The following is a 19273-nucleotide window of genomic DNA, read 5'->3' as shown; positions in this document are numbered from 1 at the left end:
GCCAAAGCCGCTGTGCTCTAGGAATGGGGTTGGCATCCATAACTGGGGTTTGAATTCCCTAAAATGTTGGAGAGAGACCCTTGACAGTCGTTGTAATGAACATAGAGGTGTTTAGGGGTTTGCAGGGGTCACCAACTGCCCCATCTGTGCTTGGGAATGCCAGAACAGCCCTTTGAAGAATTGCCTTCCCTGCTCCTTCTTCCAGCTGAGCTGGAAAAGAGGGAAGCAAGGATTACTGTAGTCAGGGTGTGAATGAGTGTGGTTCACTCAGGCAGAGTTTTCCTGACACCTTGGCACCCTGTGAAATTCAAGGAAAACCCAGATGAAATAACCACTGTCGCCTTCCAGCTGGCTACTGGTGTGAGGGCACTGGCCAGCACCTGCAGGAGATTTTGGGGTCTTCTGCACCAGATGCTGGCCTGGCAGGACAGCTCAGATCATTTTAAGCAACACCAAGTGCCTTCTCTGGGGAACTGATCCAAAATCCCGCTGTTTGTATCAGAGATTTATCACACCACAGAGCTTGCCCTGACTGACACCAGTTCATTTTAGCTGAGCTCAGACCCTGGAGAGAGAAACCTGAAGAGTGATTTGGTCCCCAGAACCAGCTGTGACCCCCAAAGAGCTGTCCCAGGCTGCCATCACTGCTCCATTTCCCTACAGGGATAATTTAGGCTGGAAGGCGTCTTTAAGATAATTAAGTCCAACCATAAACTAAACACCAGTGCAGGCTCTCAGCAATCAGGTGGGATTTTCTGGATGCACCCAGGAAGTTTGCAGAGGAAGAGGTTTCTGTGGGCTGGGAATGGGCATAGCCCAGGAGAGCTGCAGAAGGCAACACCAACTAATAGCCTTCAACACTGGATTCATTTCAACAGTTTTGTGTACAATTCTGTGATCCTTTGAGATGAAAGATGCTCCAGAACTGTAAATCTGTGCTGTTATAATGACCTGAATTGATGCTTTTTCAATACTTCTGGAAGTGACATACAAATAATAGCATTATGATCTAATCAATATCTCCTATTTACATCTCCCCTTTCATCCAGCAAGATCACAGAGCTCTTTGTAAGCAATAGCTTCACAAGTCCCTCTTGGCTGAGCACAACATCACCAAAGGGAGCCTGGTGAGGCAGTGTGTAATTAAGCTGATAGGATTTCACCCCAATTTTGAGCTCCCACTGCATTTTAGGAGGTGAAGATGGAAAGTGATGGACAGTCCAGCACCTCTTGCATGCTGCAGAAGGGAATTTAAGTCAAGTTAAAATTAGTCTAAGGCACCAAAACCAGCATATCTGCGCTTGTAAAAGTGCCACAGGAACATTTAATGACCATGTACAGCCTGGAGCATCACTGAACACCCCTTTCAAGTGCAAAGGTGTGCTGAGTTTATAAAACTTTATAGACTTCACACTTGTGCAACCAGAAATGAGCAGAATGATCAACAGAGACACAAGCCAAGGGTTGGCAGGGAGATTGCTGTTAAATACTCTGTGTTTAAGGTGTCCCCCCCCTCAGCACATGCTTTGCATTTACTCTTGGACAGAGCGGAGAAAATTAAATTTTCCTTCTGAGAAAAGAGAGGCCTCTCCATTTGGGTCAATTTTCTTCTTCTGTATGTGAAAGCAAAGGTTGTTGATGTGGGTTTGTGTTTCATTTCTTAAGAAGCCCTGCATTTCAGATTAATAGCATTCTTTTGAGAAGGGCCTGCTCAGTTCCATGGCTATGAAAGGACAAACATAAAGTTTTTCACTGGGATTATCAAAAGCAGGCCCTAATGCAAGGAGGCCACTCCTGAATTAGGTCACCTTGACATCTCAATGAACATTTTTTACTGAAAGCACCAGAACCTCAGCTGGTGTTCATGGGTTTTCTGTTGTTAAGAAGGAAATTTTTCACTGTGAGGGTGGGGAGGTCCTGGCACAGGGTGCCCAGAGCAGCTGTGGCTGCCCCTGGATCCCTGGAAGTGTCCAAGGCCAGGTTGAACAGGGCTTGGAGCAGCCTGGGATAGTGGAAGATGTCCCTGCATATGGCAGGGGGTGGAATGAGGTGATCGTTGAGGCCCCTTCCAACCCAAACCCTTCTGTGACTCCATGGTTAAATACAATGAAGACACCCCCACGTGAAACCACATCTCCGTGCCCACGTGAGGGTGGGAACACCCTTGGTACCCATTTTTTTTGTGCCCTAGACCCCTCTTGTGGGATGCAGACACCACGGGGTGGGGGGGCAGCCAGAGGGTTCCAGTGCCCTGTGAAATGTGTGGTGCCTCTCCCTCAGGTGCTGAGCTGTGTGAACCCCGACAACGTGAACAGCGCCGAGATCCCGGTGAAGATCCTCAACTGTGACACCATCACCCAGGTCAAGGAGAAGATCCTCGATGCCATCTTCAAGAACGTGCCCTGCTCCCACCGGCCCAAAGCTGCTGACATGGACCTGGGTAGGAGATTGCTCCTGGCCAGGGGGGGGAAAGGGGAGCTGGGAGATGGACAAACTCCATCCAGACACTCTGCTGGGGCAGGGACCCCTCTCCACACCCCTACAAGGCAGAGAAATCACAGTGACAGGGCAGAGTGGGCATTTTGGTGACGTTTATGCTCCTGGCTTATGAAATCTTTGGCCTTAAAAAGACCACTGCCATGCTTTTCTGCCCACAGAATTCATCCTGGACAAAGGTCTGGAAAAAAGCATGAGTGTGACTGTTCTTGTTCTCTTGACAAATACCCCTGGAAAAAGGATACCTGGTGTGAGGATGCTGGGAGGAGTAGGTGTCTGAATTTGGAGTCTACAGGCAGGTGTGGTACCACACCTGGAGAGTATGGAAAAATGTAGAAAAATCTGGAGGATATGAAAAATTGTAGAAAAATCTGCTCAGGCCATTGCTGAGGTGTCTGGTGGAGGGCTGGGGACTCCATTGTGGCTGAATCTGCCAGAATTTGCTCTCAGTGACCTTCAGTGAAAGAGACTGGGCTGGAAAACGATGGAGTCTATAAAACCAGCTGAGCTGTAGAGGAACCAAAAGGAGAAGGAATGGACCAAGGCCAAGAAATGATTCACAGCAATAATGAAGGCAGGAATGAGAGGTCAGGGATTGAAGTTAAGCTTCTGAGTGTGTGTATGTGTAGGGGAGGGGAGGAGCTCCTGACAGAAATTGCCCATCAAAGGCAGTTAGAATAACGAAAGAAGCTGCCAAAACCAGCCGCAGTAAAGAACAGATCACGTACATCATCCAGAAAAGACCCACGATGGCTCTGGAGCTGCTCTGAGTCGGCAGGGGAGTTGTGAGAGGTGGGGTGGGCATGAGGGAAGGCAGGGCAGGGTGCCAGGGCACAGCACACCAGAGGAACTGGGTTCACAGCCACATCCCCTGGCCTGTCTGGTGCCCCATGGTGGCCACAGAGACCAATTCCTGCAGATCTCAGACTGGGTGTGACTGGGAATTGTTTGTTCTGCTGTAAAGATGAAGGATGTGTCCATAATGAGATGCAGGGATTTTACCTGCAGATTGTAAATACAGGGATTAACTGGATTCCACTGTAGTTCTGGGAACCAGAAGTGTGTGTGTGTGCAGGGTCCCAGCTGCGGTCTGACAATTCTCCATCCAGAATTGCTGCTGTTTTAAGAAATATTGACCTCTTCAAGACCAGACTGGACAGGGCTTGAAGCAACCTGCTCTGGTGGAAGCTGTCCATAGAAAGGAGTCAGAACTTTCAGATCCCTTCCCACCCAACCCAGTCTGTGATTCCATGACCTCCTGAGTGGTGCTGAGGAGCAGAAAGTTCCAGAATGTTGGTGTGAGCATGTGCACCCCTCAGAGAACATGCTTGGCCACAGTGACAACAGACTGGCTAATGGGCAGCTATGGCCAGGAGCACTGATGAGGCAGCTGTGGGGGAAAAAAACTATTAAAAAATAAATAAAAACCCCTTATGCAGTAGATGATAGCAGCAATGTAGATAACAAGGTGGGAGAAGCATGGGTGAAACAGGAACAAGAGGCTCCACACACCCAGCCACAGCTCCATCCCAGCTTTTCCACAAGGAAATGATGCTAGTTGGCACCTGGCGTCCTTCAGGGACACTGAAGGCAGCAAGGGGAGTGCAGAAAGCACTGCTGGCCCTCAGGAGCCATCACAGAGCTCTCAGGATCAGCCTGCCCTGAGCTCAGGGCTGCAGAAGGGCTGGAGCAGAGCAGGGCAGAGCAGATGGCTGCAATCTGGCCTTGAAACCTGTGGCTTTCCAACAGCAGCATCATTTCCTGCTGCCCATCACCATTTTTTGGGCTTTCTGTCCACACTCAGGCCAGATTGCTCACATGGCAGAAAGCAAACAAGCTAATGAGTTGTTTTGAGCTGTTAAATGCAGGGTAGCTGCAGGCAGAGGGACTTGTGTGTGTGGCAAATGTCACAACGTTTGGCAGTTGCCCAGGCAACTCCTGGAGGGGGTTGTCAGCTGAAAGCCTTTATTTTGGACACCCTGAGGTTAGGTTTTAGTCCAAACCCCCAAATTGCAGCCCTCTGAGTAAAGACTTCTTTCCACGGTGGCGATTTTTGTTATTATCATTTTTAAAAGATCTCTCCCACACATGAAACACCCCATCTTTGGGAAAACATTAAGGTGTGAGGGTCACAAAATGGGAATGTGGCTTCATGCCGAGGTGTTTGCTCTCCCCTGGGTTCTTGGAAGGGGTGCTGAGGTCAGAGGAGGAGGGAGGGAGCTGTTGGCTTGGCTTTCTCTCAGTGATGCTGTCTCAGGTTCATTGTGGACCGAGTCAGGTGAGCTTTCACTGCCTCACCAGCCCTGCAGTGCTGGCATGTGGGGTTCATTTAAACTGGAAACATTTAAACCGGGTCTAACTTTAGTATGTACAGGGTAAGACAGAGAGTTTGCATTTATCTCTCCTGAAGACAGGCTGGGAGAGCTGGGGGTGCCCAGCCTGGAGAAGAGGAGACTCCAGAGAGACTTTGGAGCAACTTCCAGTGCCTAAAGGGACTCCAAGAGAGCTGGAGAGGGACTTTGGGCAAGGGCCTGGGATGTCAGGACATGGGAAAATGGTTTAATACTAAAATAATTGGAGTTTTAGATTAGATTTTAAGAAAGAAATTCTTTACTCTGAAGATGATGAGGCCCTGGCACAGGGTGCCCAGAGAAGCTGTGGCTGTCCCTGGATCCCTGGAAGTGTCCATGGCCAGGCTGGACAGGGTTTGGAGCAACCTGGGATAGTGGAAGGTGTCCCTGCCCATGTCAGACACTGGCTGATCTTTAAGATCCCTTCCAACCCAAACCAGTCTGTGATTCTATGATTCACTCCCTACAGGATGAAATATTTCTCTGTCATTTTTCAGCTCCATGTTCTGAGATAAACTTTTATTCCCATCCCTTCCTCCACCCCAGAAACAGAGCTGAGTTTCTCCTCTCTTCCTAGACCTGGATCAGAGGGAAGGCACGAGGGAGGTGTAACATTTTCTGGAGAATTTGAGGCGCAGGGTAACATCTCCCCATCTGCCCTCTCCTTGCAGAATCACTCCCTAGCCAGGCATTGCTGCAACTCAAAGGAGCACCTCATTGTCAAAGGTCCCTGGAATTTCCTTTTTCCCAGTCAAGTTGAACAGTAAGGCTGTTCCTTAAAAAAAAAAAAAAAAAAAATAGAAAAAAAAAAAAAAAAGAAGCAAAGAAGTAATTCCTGCGTGCAATAAAAAGATACACTATCTGCTGAATGAAATATAAAGGCTTCACAGCAGCTGTCTCCTGAGTTTGCATTTACCACTGCTCCTGATTGGAAGGCTTGATAAAGTTAATGGGATTTTTACCTCCCTCCCCCTCTCCTCCCTCTCTCTGGAAGGTGGAAGTGTAACAAATTGGATTGGAGTGTGTCTGTCCTTTGTGCTGGCTCAGAGGAGTGCTCAGATCCAAGCAGAGAGGGGACAGGGTGCTGCCAGTGAGGACAGAGCTGACAGGGTTCACTTAATGCTGTGAAGATGGATGGCAGGGTCACCTTTTCCCTTCCCATTTCCTTGCAGGTTTGTTTGTGACCCCCTGAGCTCATGGAGAAGGGGAGCAGTGAGGCCAGGAAGAGTTGGGGACAGCTGGGGGTCCTTTCCCTGTCATTGCTCAGGTGCTCAGTGAAGCATCAGAGGTGAAGTGATGTGTGTTTGGGCAGGGAAATCAGGCTGCAAAACTGAAACTGGGGACTCTAAGCCTGCCCTGAAGCTTTTCCTCCTTGTCTTGTGCAGTCAGGCTGGCCCTGACTCTTCCTCACACGGCCCCTCCCTGCAGGAAGGCCAAGGAAAGGGCTCAGGAATCCCCCGAGTCTCTGCACAAAAGGCTTGAGGAAACATCTCAGGATGCCCCTGGATCAGAGGCAAATCTGCTCTGAGCACCTTGTCCAGCCCTGGGATACAAATAAAGCCCAGAATGAGGAAAGCTGTGCTCACCCTCAGTTCAGAGCCCAGTGCAACACCAAGAACCTGTGCATCCCTCCCAGAACACGAGCCTGTGTCTCGAGAGGTGAGCCAGGGCAGAAAAGGACCACAGGAACATGCAGAGCCATGAAGGAGGGAGGTAAAATTGACACCGTCCCCATGACCCCGTGAGGAAGGCACACAAGAAACACTCTGTGACAGCAGAATTGGCTTTGGCCTTGAGTGGGACATTTTCTAAGAGCACCATTTCCCATCCCAGCCCAAACTTCAGCATTTTTTGCTCTTCTAAGCAGTGTCTGGGACCAATTAGATGGCAGGGATCTGTTCCAGGTGGGAATGAGCAGAGAGCATCATCCTCAGACTCCACAAGGGTGATGTAGGTGCAGTGATTTTTAATGGTTTATTGTATTTCTTTACTTTGTTTGTATTTGGTCTGTGGTAGGGGATATGGTACACTCAATGCTATGTTCTTTAGTTGTTGATAAGGTTGCTTCTGAAATGAGTTTTGTTGTTTGATTCAATTTTTAGGGGTATTCTTCAATTATTCAATTATTTAGGGGTACTATTTTTTTTAGGGCTATCAGGGTTTTTAAAGGACTTGTTTTCTCAGACCTAAGATGGTATTACAGGCCATAGCATGAGGTGTAGGGTAGGTCTCTAATTATTTAGTGGTGGTTTTTATTATTGTGAGTACACAGTGTTTACTTTGGTGTGTTTGGGGAAGCGTGATGCAGTTCATTTGCTAGGCTTTTCTATACTTATATTTGGACTATTTATAGGAGTTTTACTTGTTTGGTTTGTTTGGTGGTAGTCTCACAGTTATGGATAACCTGAAAAATATTGTTTATGGTCAGGTTTATTCTTTGGTCTTGTGCTTACTTATAGGTGGTACCTGTACCACCTGTGAGTAAGCTCCCGAAAGTTCCCGAGTTTCTTTCATCTTTAAACATTTGTTTTTCACAAGAGTGTGTACAATTCTCTAGCAGCTAGAAGCTTTGCACCCCTTCCATAAATGCCTCCCATACAAAACCACCACAGCAGGTGAGGATCTGAGGAGCTGGAGGAGATGAAGGGCAGTTCAGGATCAGTGCTCAGCCAACACAACCTTTGCTCACTCTTGAGTATCTCCAGCCAAAGTAACACCCAGCAATAAACACAGTTGCTGACCTCTTCCTGCTAATTTAAATGAATAATAAAGGCAAGTGCAGCTTTCCCATTGCATTTTAATTATGTGATAAGAAAAGTGCTGAAACCAAAAGAAATTTGCAACAGTCCTTGCATTTTTATATTGGGAAAAACAAGCAAGGGTGGCAGGTGAAGTCTCCATATCCAAGAGTTCATTTTAATTAACTCCTGCAAATGAATGGAGTTTTTGCTGTGGCTCTGGCTAAGCTGTATTTGGTTGGGTCACTGTGAACTGAAATGTGATAACCAAGAGGAGAGCTTTGAATGGTCCAGCTTGATGAAGGCACAGGAAGAATTTCTCTCCTTTTGGTCAAGTTTATGTTTTGCCTTGCTTTAGACAAGTCTGTGAGTCCTCTGTGGGGAAAGCTGTAGCAATCCTCCTCAAGACTCCAAGACCTTAGGAGTCTTTTCTAACCTTAATGATTCTGTCATCTTATGGAGTGTTCTTCAAGATTTGAGCAAAAAAATGGCTCCCTGGGAAGTGAGGGGCTGCTCCAGTGCTGCAGGAATTCATCATTCCAGGGGAGAGGCTGAAGAAGTGGCAGAAGCAGGAGCCTTTCTGCCCACAGGCAGGTGCTGAAGGCTTGTAAAATTTACATCCTCCATGGAGCAGAAGTTGGATCTGTCCCTGGCTTTTCCCCCCAGTTGTGCCTCTGCTCTTGTTGCCCAATATCAAAAGAGAAAAAACTCTTGCAACGGTGTTAAAATACTAAAATAAAAAGCAGACCTTTATCTGGAAGCTTCCAGGAGTCCAGTGATGATGGGTACACCCGGTATTGCCTTTCTGCAAGTTTTATAAGTTTATCAAATTATCATATCTAACAAACATTGGCCAATTAGAAGAGCAGTTGGTTAGGTAATGTTCCCCCTGGATTCTGCCCCATTGGAGTTGATCCAGGGCTTCTTTGCCCCATTTCTTGTTGTGTCTTCTCAGATTTCTGACTGGAAAACAAAATGTTCTTCTTGTAGGTCCTCTTCTTGAAAATAAAACTAAATAGTATTTCAGAAATGTGTTAGAAGCTTAGCTTATTATTTTAAAATCTAAGAGGAAGGGCAGGAAAAATCCTAGGAGCTATGTATCTATGGAATAGTAGTCTACAGAGCTACAAACAGGTGAAAAATATACAAAAAGCAAAAATGTGTGGACATCGCTATGCCCGTACCCAAGGGCTTCCTGCTGCCCATCAGTGGATTTGAGATGCAAAAGCATTTTGGGAGCACCCATGGGCATGAGCTGAGCCCAGCCCAGATTCTGTGCCCAACCAGACTCTGCTGTGCCCTCTCTGGGCTGGGTCCTGGCAGGGACACGGATCTCAGGCATTGCTGAAGGCTCTGTCTGTGCTGCCAAAGGAGAGAGGACCAGGATTGCTGTCCCTGGAAGAAGTGGCTCCTGTCCCGTGGGGATGACAAACACAGGCAAGGGCAGGCTGGTCTTGGGAACAACCAACCGTGTTGGAGCACGAGCAGAGCTGTGAGTAAATTAAGAGTTAAGCACTGTGAATAATCAGTGTGCAGAGGTGATGAGTGAAGTGCCCACACAGGTGTGGACTCTGGGCACAGGGAGTGCCAGGGCTCTGTCCCTGTGATGACATTTGGTTTTTCCTTTTTTATCTATGTTCCCTGTATTATTCACTTATCACTCTCCACAGCTCCTGAAAGGTGCCTGTGCTCAGCTGGGCTTGGGCTCTGTCTCCAGGCAGCACTGACAGAGCCAGAGCACACAGGCTCAGGCTGTGCCAAGGGAAATTCAGGTTGGATATCAGGAAAAAGCTTTTCCAGAAAGGTGATAAAGTTCTGGAATGGCTGCCCGGGGAGGTGGTGGGGTCACCACCCCTGGATGTGTTTAAAAAGCCTGGATGTGGCACTGGGTGCCAGGGTCTGCCTGAGCTGTTGGGCTGGGCTGGACTCAATGCTCTTGGAGGTCTCTTCCAACCCAGGGATTCTGTGAATTCTGTGAATTCACACATATATTGGTAGCTCTGTAGCCTATTGTATTAGTGGCTAGTTTTCCCTGTAATTTTCCATGGCCTTTCCCTAGGCAGAAAGACAAAATAAATTCCAGAGCCCCAAGCCCCAGAAGGTGCAGGGCCCCAATGCTATCTTGGTTCTTCCTGGGAACCAAGGCTGAGAACAACTCTTTGAGTTACATTCCCATGGACAAATCACAGCCAGTGACAAGGGGGACTCCAGAGAAGGGGCTTGGCCTGGGGGGGGGAATTGCATCCCCACTTGTCCTCCTAATTGGTGCATTTTATCAATTATGCTAATTTCCTAAAGCCTATAAAATCATACTGACCCCTGGGAGGGGTGGACTTTTGTGGACGTCTTTCCACAACTGCCCCTGAAGGCTTTCAAATAAAGATTGTTAAATATTGCTAAAATTGTCTCGAGTTTCATTTCTGGGTTGGGAAAAAGGCAACACCTGTCTCATTTATTCATTTATTTCTCGTTGCAGAGTGGCGGCAGGCGAGCGGGGCGAGGATGATCCTTCAGGATGAGGACATCACCACCAAGATAGAGAACGACTGGAAGAGACTCAACACGCTGGCACACTACCAGGTATCTGTGGGAGAGGCTGGGTAGGAGTTGGGTCTTCTTTCTGGCAAAACAAAAAGCAAAATATTATTCTCTTGCCCAGGGAAGTGGTGGAATCAGCACCCCTGGAAGCGTTCAAAAACTTGTGGATGTGGCACTCGGGGACATGGGTTAGTGGTGGCTTTGGTGGTGCTGGGTGAACAGTTGGGCTCGATGATCTTAGAGGTCTTTTCCAACCTTAATAATGCTGTGATTTTTATTATGCTAAGATGCAGAGGTAAAGAATGGTTGAGTGGGCAGTAACTGGGCAGAACCCCCATGCTGAGCACATCCCTGCTGTCCTTGTCCCAGTTATCCTGAGCAACACTAGAGAGGAAGCCAAGGGTAGAAAAAAATCTTTCCCTCTCAAAGGACACCCCTGGTGAGTGGAGGTGGTGAAGAGGAGATGAGGACAGCACGAGCTAACATTTCTCATCTAGACAATCAAATCCAAGGTCCTCCATGCCCCTTTTTTCAGTGTATCCATGGCCTTTTAATGCCAGCAGAGTTCAGAAGGATGGAAGAGGGAAAAATGGAAAGAGGGAGGCTTGGTGACTGGAAAAGGGAGGCTGGAGACCATGGAGCAGCGGAGTTGTTATTACAAGGATCTTTTCTTTTTGATCCTTAACCTGGTCCAGGTGACCTGTTCTGCTTCCCTTCCTCCCTGCGTGACCTGGAAATTCATAATAGAGGATTAGAGATGTCTGAAAATGTCTGACACAAGTGGTAGATTTAATGTAAAAAGTGAAATTTTGGTCAAAGACTTCTTGTAAAAAAACATCAACAAAAAAGACCTCATTAAATTTAATCCGATGCTGACGATTTTGTCATTTCCTACATCACACCTCAGCAACCTCTGTTTCATAACAAGATTATTTTCTCTTGTCACTTAAGAGCTGAGCTGAGGAGGCAGCACGCAATAATTTGAAAAGGAAACAAAACTTTTACTTCAGATTGACTGAAGCATTGCTGGCTGATTTTGATTTTTTTTTTTCCTCCCCAGACAGAGCAAGGACGTTTCCTGCTTTATTTCATCAACAAACCAGGCATAATTTTCTCCCCTCTCTGTGCTTTTTCCATGTTGTCTTTGCTTCAGGCAATGAGCTCCCAGCTGTATGATGAGCTGGGCCAGGTCCTCAGGAAACATCATTTTCCTGCCTGTCCTGAAGGCTGACACAGATCATGCTGGGACAGACACTGAGATTGCCTTTGCCTCAGTTTCCCCATCTGTGGTGTGGGGCTAAAACTACAAAGAGCCAATAATTGCCTTCCGTGATAGCTGAGGGGCTATTTAATTAGCCTCTGCAGTGCTTTGAAGATGAAAAACTCCATGCAAGTGCTAATTATTATTATTATTATTACACAGACAAGAGTTAGATGTCGTTAGAAGGGATTTTTTTTACCCATCTCCTCTTTGTGATGTCTTATTTATCACAGATGTTCCTGATATGGCTCTTTTGAGCCATGGGCTTGTTAACATTTCTGATATTGGACTCACATGATTTGCCTCATAGAAATGGAAAGTCTGGCTCCTTTAAAGAAGTCCTGTGCTCCCTCAAAACAATTGTCCCACGACATCCTGGACATCACACCTGTCACACTCCACACCTTCTGCTTTTCCACACCTGAGACCCTCTAACACCACAAAGAGAAAGAAGTTGTGGCTGTCCCTTCAACCCAGCAGTGCTTTTGTCACAGGGAAGGGTGAGAAGTTGACAGGATCATAGTGGAAAATTGCAGACAGGAATTTTTGAACCAGGCACCCAGATACCACCTGCAATCCAGGAGGAAGGAATGGAACATTTCACACTGGTTTTATCATCCTAATGGGACAGCCAAGCCTGTTTGAAGTAGCTCAGATGATTTTGTTATTCTCACGCTCCTGCTCTGCCTAAGACCTTCCCCGGGATGAACCTATTGTCAGATTTACTGAGGTTAATGCAAAAACCACCCCTGGAAGTGTTTAAAAGGCCTCTGGATGTGGCCCCTGGGGACATGGCTTAGTGTTGAACACAGTGGGGATGAGTTAATGGTTGAACTCCATGATCTTAAAGGCCTTTTCCAACCTAAATGACTCGGTGACTCACATTGTCATCACTGGGCTTTGAATCAAGGCCTGGATGGAGCAGAATCTGTTTGTCCCCAGTTGTCCCTTTGTCCAAGTGCAGGATTCTGGCTGTGTAACAGCAGATTTTGTCCCTATTTATTACTAGACCAACTCAATGAAGAAAGAAATCAAAGCTGTGAGGGCAAACTGTGCCCTACCTACAGAGACACTGATTTGCAGCTCATGCTGCCCTGGGCATGGTCCTCAGACACTTTTCAGAAGTTTATTGACCCATTCCTTTTTTTAATGCAGGTCCCAGATGGCTCTGTGGTGGCTTTAGTCTCCAAGCAAGTCACTGCCTACAACGCAGTCAACAACTCCACGGTGTCCCGGACATCAGCCAGCAAGTATGGTAAGGGTTTGTGTGCTGGGATGGACTGGGAGAGCACTGGGAAGAGATCCCAAACGTCACAGTGGTCACCAGACTCTAAGCACCAGCAGGGAGACTGATGGGCAGATGATTAGTTGGTGAAATGAGGCAGGAGGGGAGGATTTAGCCATCTAAAAACTCTGGCATCTCGTTCAAACTGTTGATCCAAGTGGTTGGGTTGCTCTTGGGGAGTTCTCCTCCTTTCATTAATGAAGGAGGAGTCTGTGTAATTAATTGCCTCCCTCTTAGATCACCAAATGTCACTCTTAGAGAGTTTGAGGTCTTCATCAGCAGATCTCAAAGCAGTGGACTGTTGTTCCCACTGTCCCCATGAGGCAGCTGAGAGTGACACAGCTGTGGAAGGGACACCAGGTGGGAACTCCTCTGCAGGGCCAAACAGGGACCTCCTGAGTGTCACCCACCCGCTCCACACCTTCCTCCCTGCACTAGAATTGCACCCAGTCCGTGCCTCACTAAGGTGATGCTGGACAGCAAAGCAAAACATCCCTGATGCACAACCAGAGTGCTGCAAACCCCCCTCCAACCTGAATGCTGCTGTCATATCACTTTATTCATATTTTTAATTTATGGAAGCATCTCCAATCCTCTTTACTCCCTTTATCTTAAGGGAAAGTGCAGTTACTCGATGTCCAGAGGTGCCCCCTTCCACTTTCTCCAAGGACATAAATGATCCATGAGGCCTTATTAATATTCATCCTCTTTGCCATGTTGTTGCAATTACTGAAAGACACAGTGACCTTTGGAAAGGAAGACTTGAGGAGGGTTAATTTCTGTTGGATTTCTTTAATTCTTTTGCCATTTGATTTTTTAGGAGGGGGGAATAGGGAAGGAGGCAGGGGGAGGAGAAGATGTGGTGGGTCAAAAAGTGATTGTTAATTGCAATTAAGAAAACAGCATCCAGAGAGAAAAAGGATATTCCATCTGATAATTAATATGTAGAGATTGGTAATGCATTAATGAGGCTGATTCAGATCTTGCTACAGAAAGGTGCAACACTTCTGATAATTATGGTTGGAAAAGGCAACATTGCTGGAAGGTCAGGGAGAGGGGAATGCCTTCTGCCGTCACTCAGAGGCAAAGAGAGGTAAAATTTGGAGGCTAAAAGTATTCTTGGAGAGGAAATTTGTGGATGTCCACCTGGGGTTCTGGCTGATTTCTGTCAAAACAAGATTTTGGAGCAGGGAGTAAGGAGGATGGCTGGGCAGGAATTGTTTGTTTGCTTTGATGCCGAGGGAGGGAGGGGAGGCAGCTCCTTCTAAATCTGGGGATGAGGTGCTACATAAGAGATCACATTAGAGACATCAATATTTTTACGTTAAGCAGCATGGCGTGGCACGGATAAAATATGGGAAAACCAGTCACATAAGGAACTGGTTACCAAAAGGAACCAGTGCTACCCCCTGAACCAGCCCTGGGAATTGTCTGACACTGACAGTGCCACTTGCCAGGGAACATGATAAGAGGTGAAGATTATGGACAGCTGGAAATCAGTGTCTGAACCTCATTTAGCTTAGTAGTGTAGACACTGACATCACACCTGGCTCGGTGACATCGCTTGCCTTTGCTGCGCCAACCACGCATTTGAAAAATGCATTTGGTGGCACGTCACCAGCAGAATTCCTGAAAACCCCAATCCCAAGAGCTTCCGAGACACAAGGGGACCCCTGGTTCTGTGTCTCTGCAGAAAACATGATCCGCTACACGGGCAGCCCCGACAGCCTCCGCTCGCGCACCCCCATGATCACCCCCGACCTGGAGAGCGGCGTCAAGATGTGGCACCTGGTCAAGAACCACGAGCATGGAGACCAAAAAGAGGGTGACCGAGGCAGCAAGATGGTTTCTGAGATCTACCTGACCAGGTTACTGGCCACCAAGGTATGTGGTAACGGTGGGTGACATTGGGGGTTTGAGAGTGTGGTGGAATTTCTTGCCGGCAAGAAATGAGAGGCCGCTCAAAGGATGCCAGAGTTGGGTACAAAGAGAAGAACAGAAGGAAAATAGAGCAAGGGGAGAGTCCTGAGCATGGGGGGAAGGAGCTTGAGCTTTGAAAGCAGAGTCAAAAAAAAAGACACTGGAAAAGCAAGGAGGAGTAACAATCCAGGGCCATGAGATTGGTGGAAAAAGCACAGCAGGAGGTGCCGGAGTTGTCAATTATACTGGTTTGTAATTTGTACCAAAATTGAGCAAGTGAAGAGCCAGGGCAGGTGCTCAGAGCAGGTTCCAAAGATGTGTCAGGCCTTGCAGTCTGAAATGGCTCCTATACCACAAAATCCTGAGTTTTGTGGTACAAATCCTGCTCCACATTTTCCCTGAGCCAATAAAGACTCTTGTGCTGATGACTTGGAGAGGGTTACATTGACCTTACAGTGAGACATGAAAACTCAGCATGCACAGAGAGAAAATACAGATGAAATCAAGTGGGGGAAGAGCAGGGACATCCTGACCTGAGTCTCCAAACACATCCATAATTTTCTCTTTTTTTTTTTGTCAGGGTATTAATAGGCACAAATAGAGTCTGAGTTGGCCCATCAGACACATTTCCATCACTAGTTTAAGTCCTACTTTTCAGATTTACCTGCTCATTTACTCCTCAGCTCATTTTGCCTCTGATGTCTGGCTCTCCCTGCAGCCTCACTCAGGCTGGCCAAGCTGCAGAGGGATTTGGAGGAAAGGCAGCTTTGTCTCTAGCCCCTGGTCCATGCCCCGTTCTCTGGCATCAGGAGGCTTTTATGGATCACACAACATGTGAAAAATGTTGAAAAAGGGAAGTCTTGCTCCCCAGGGCTCAGGCCCCAGCTGGTGTAGACCAGCAAGCATTGGACTGGTGCTGATTTATGTTGTCTGGGGATGCAGCCCCTACCCCACCACTGAACTGCTTTTGCTTTCTGTTCTGGGTCACAAACTCAGCACTTGCGTTGGGTTTTTTTTTTATTGGTTTGTTGTTGTGTTTTTTTGGTTGTTGTTTTGTTGAGGGGTTTGTTTCTTTGTTTCTTTGTTTTGGTTTGGTTGTGGGGTTTTTTTTGTTTGTTTGTTTGTTTGTTGTGGGGCTTTTTTTGTTTTGTTTTGGTTTTTTTTGGTTTTTTTTTTTGTTTGTTTGTTTGTTTTTTGTTTTTGTTTTTGTTTTTTGTTTGTTTATATTTTTTTTGTGGAGATGACAGGAAAGCAGCTGCAAAACCTGTGCAGAAACAGAAGGAGTTAGCAAGGTTGAGGTTTTGTTTCCCCTCTTGGGCCAAGCAATTTTCTTTTCTCATTGTGACTGTTTGAGGAAGGGAAAGAGAGAGAGCAGTTGCTGTAATACAATCCCCAGGAATACTTTGTTAAACTGACAATGATTTTTATTCTGGTAAATCCCTGACCTCTGATACCCAAGAGCCTCTTCCCTAAAAGCCTCAGAGGTGTTTGTGGCGTTTGTGAGGGTGAGCATGTAGAGAACTAATTCCCTGCAGGAACTCAACCTGAGGGCAGCTCTTCCATGTCAGACCAAGAGGATTTCCCCTCCGGAGCCCTTTCTGAGTCAGACATGTGCTGCAGGGCTTTGCTCACCCCGGAGGAGTTCACACAAACAAAAGGTGCCTCTCTTTGTTTCCCGAAGAATAAATCAAGTGGTGAATCAGCCAGAGACACCAGCTTTCTAATTAAGTGTTTGTTAGCTGTAGGTAAACTTGAGCCACTCGGGTGGAACCCGCGGCTTAGTTTCTAGAAGGGAGACATTCTTCCCTAGGTCTTTGGAGAAAGGGCAAAGTTTCATCTTGAAGGAAATGAAATTTTTCATATCAGGGAATGTTTGTTGGAGATTCAATTGATTTTTGGTTATTTTAGCAGCTGTTTGTCCACATATAAATGCCTGTGAAGCTCTGGTGACAGAGAAAATGTGCCCTGCCTGGTTCCAGCCCAAACCCAGCCTAGAACTCCTCAGCTGTCCCCTTCTCCAAGCCTGGTCACCCTCAGATATTCCAGCTCCTCTCCTCCCTGCTAAAAGTCAACTGTCCTCACAAGGGTGACTCTCCAAGCCCTGGATCTGGGATTCTCCTAGCAGTGGGGAATAAAAGATGAGGAGGACTCTTTGGAATGAAGTTTGTGTTATTTAGGACACTGGTCACACATTACCCACCCACCTCTCCAGGTTGTCTTGTCCTTTTTGTCTCCGTGACACCTTCTACTGTGCTCTACAGCCTTCTACAGACTTCTCTTCCCAGTTCAGAAGATGGCCCTGGGTGAAAGCCAGCCTGGAAAACAGCTGGGTTTTGTCTCATGGATGCACTAAAGCATTGAGGATGGGATGCAGAGAGAGGAATCTGTGTGGAAATGAGGTGTAATGGTTCTTGTGATGACAAACATTCCTGTTTAAAAACATTTGTCACGTTTAACTGATATTAGATGGCCCCCACTTTTCAATCACGCTTTTGTTTACCCACAGACATGCCCTGTTTTCAGTGGGGTACCAAACTTCAACATCCTCTGCCCACTTCTTACCTCATATTCTTCCTTTCTTCCTTCCTTCTCCCACCAGGGCACCCTCCAGAAATTCGTGGACGACCTCTTTGAGACCATCTTCAGCACTGCCCACCGTGGCAGTGCCCTCCCCCTGGCCATCAAGTACATGTTTGATTTCCTGGATGAGCAGGCGGACAAGCACAACATCCACGACCCCCACGTGCGGCACACCTGGAAGAGCAACTGGTGAGTGAGTGAGACAGCCCAGTACAGCCCAGCACAGCTACTGGGCTGGAAGGAGAGTAGAGGGAAGTGTGTTTGGAATCCGGCTGCTGGGGGATCTGAGGACCCTGGTGTGGGGCTCAAAGGATGAGGCTCAGTCTCGCCAAGTCAGCGGAGAAGTCAGAAGATCCCAAAATCTAAAGGATTAGCACTTTTGGTGAACAGGTCCCAGTTTGCCCTGTGTTACATGGAAATGGCTGGATTTGTGAGGGATTTGATGAGGAAAAATGAAGTTTTTAATTGCTGCAGCGCCCAGGATCAAATAGGAATATCTAGGGAGGCATGGCAGAGGATTCAACACCACTGGCTTCATCTGCTGTCGCTGTTGAGGCAGGGACGGGAATGAAGAGACTCCATCTTCAGAAGGCAAAGAATGATCTTTATTCAAAAGCATCTCTCTCTTTTATAGAGAACATTGTGAACATTAATTTCTTTGGTCTTAAAGTAAAAACATTTCACGTGATTGGTACACTTGGACTTAGGTCAGTGTGGTAGAGCATATCTATAAACGATATGAACAGAAAACAAGATAATAGATTGTTCACATTCCTCCCGGACTTTTTCCCAGGCTTAGCCTGGCAGAAATCTTTCTCTTTTTCTCTCTGACTCAACTGAGAATATCCACAATCTGCACTGGGTGTTTTAATTCCCAGCTCTATTTGTTTGCCCACACAGAGGTATCTCAAGCCAGCTGAGAATTTTAAGGTATCCGAGACATCCTCAGAGGATGTGGAGCCCCCACAGGAGACTTGTACCCTGCTGGGTGGGAGCTGGAGGCCAGGAGAGCATCTCCAATGGTACAAAGTATTTAAAGAGTCTGGAGCTGGATGTGAGTCTTTTTTGGAATGAGTAACAAAGGGCGACATCAGTGGCAAAGGGCGACATCAGGCCCCTGTTCCAGCTCCTCATCCCTGCAATGGGACAGCAGGAAAAGCCAGGATCGGTGGAGAAAAACCTCCTTTCTGCTGAGTCTCCCCGCTGGAAAGAGCTCCCTGGGGAATGGCTCCCTCCCCTTCTCCTGTGCAAACACAGGGACTATAAAAGGAGCAGCAGAGGAGAGCCGTGGGGCTCCCAGCTCATGCATTTTTTCCTTTTCCCAGCCATGCAGTTGGCAGATCGTCACAGCGCCGGGTGACATAAAAAAAGAAACCCCATGCACCAAAGAGGCTTTCAACTAATGAAACATTAGCATATTATTAACATTATCTGCGGCACTAATCTAAGGCTGATTGCAGCCACTCAGCCTAAATGAGCAGGAGGTTTATTTAAGGGGGGAGGGGGGAAGGCAGTGTGTGTGTGTTTGTGGGAGAAGGGGCAGTGTGAAGAAATCTGTTCAATCAGATCAAATTAACTCAAAGTCACATCACAGGGCTTCATTATTCCCAGCCAGGGACATCGTCCCGTATCCCCTCTCCACACCCAGGCACACAAACACGCACTCTGCTCCTCACCATGGCTCTGTGTGTCATCCAAACACCTGCACAAGGACTTCTGCAAGGTTCACTCACCCACCTCATCCCCCCAGCGATGATTCTCCACTCCCAGCCGAAATTCCCACAACTCCATCGTGTCTCATTGCCATGTTTTACTTATTCTTCCCCGAGGCCCTGGGACAGGCTGTCCAGAAAAGCTGTGGCCGTCCCATCCCTGGACTGTTCTAGTCCAGGTTGGATGGGGCTTGGAGCAACCTGGGATAGTGGAAGGTGTCCCTACACCAAGGGTGTAGAACTGGATAATCTTTAAGGTCTCTTCCCACCCAATGCACTCTATAATTCTGTGTTTTCCAGCATCTCCCTCTTCTCCTGAGCTTGGCAGACCGGATTCCCTGTGTGGGGCTTTCCTTACATTTGTTCTGTGATTTTGTGTGGAGAACACACAG

General features: G+C 47.3%; 1 protein-coding gene across 1 annotated transcript in view; it reads left to right on the top strand.

Annotated features, from left to right (window-relative positions):
* PLXNA4 (plexin A4) overlaps positions 1–19273 on the top strand; it is a 414284-nt gene that overhangs the window by 381414 nt on the left and 13597 nt on the right. The window contains exons 24-28 of the mRNA XM_053977321.1: positions 2281–2440; positions 10062–10165; positions 12540–12639; positions 14363–14553; positions 17189–17358. Of these exons, the coding sequence (XP_053833296.1) occupies positions 2281–2440; positions 10062–10165; positions 12540–12639; positions 14363–14553; positions 17189–17358 (725 nt within the window). The remainder of the gene's footprint in view (positions 1–2280; positions 2441–10061; positions 10166–12539; positions 12640–14362; positions 14554–17188; positions 17359–19273) is intronic.

This window comes from Vidua macroura, chromosome 5, assembly GCF_024509145.1.
Source record: "Vidua macroura isolate BioBank_ID:100142 chromosome 5, ASM2450914v1, whole genome shotgun sequence".
NCBI lineage: Eukaryota > Metazoa > Chordata > Aves > Passeriformes > Viduidae > Vidua > Vidua macroura.
Note: the sequence above shows the minus strand (reverse complement) of the source record. Positions and strands in the feature narration are given on the sequence as shown.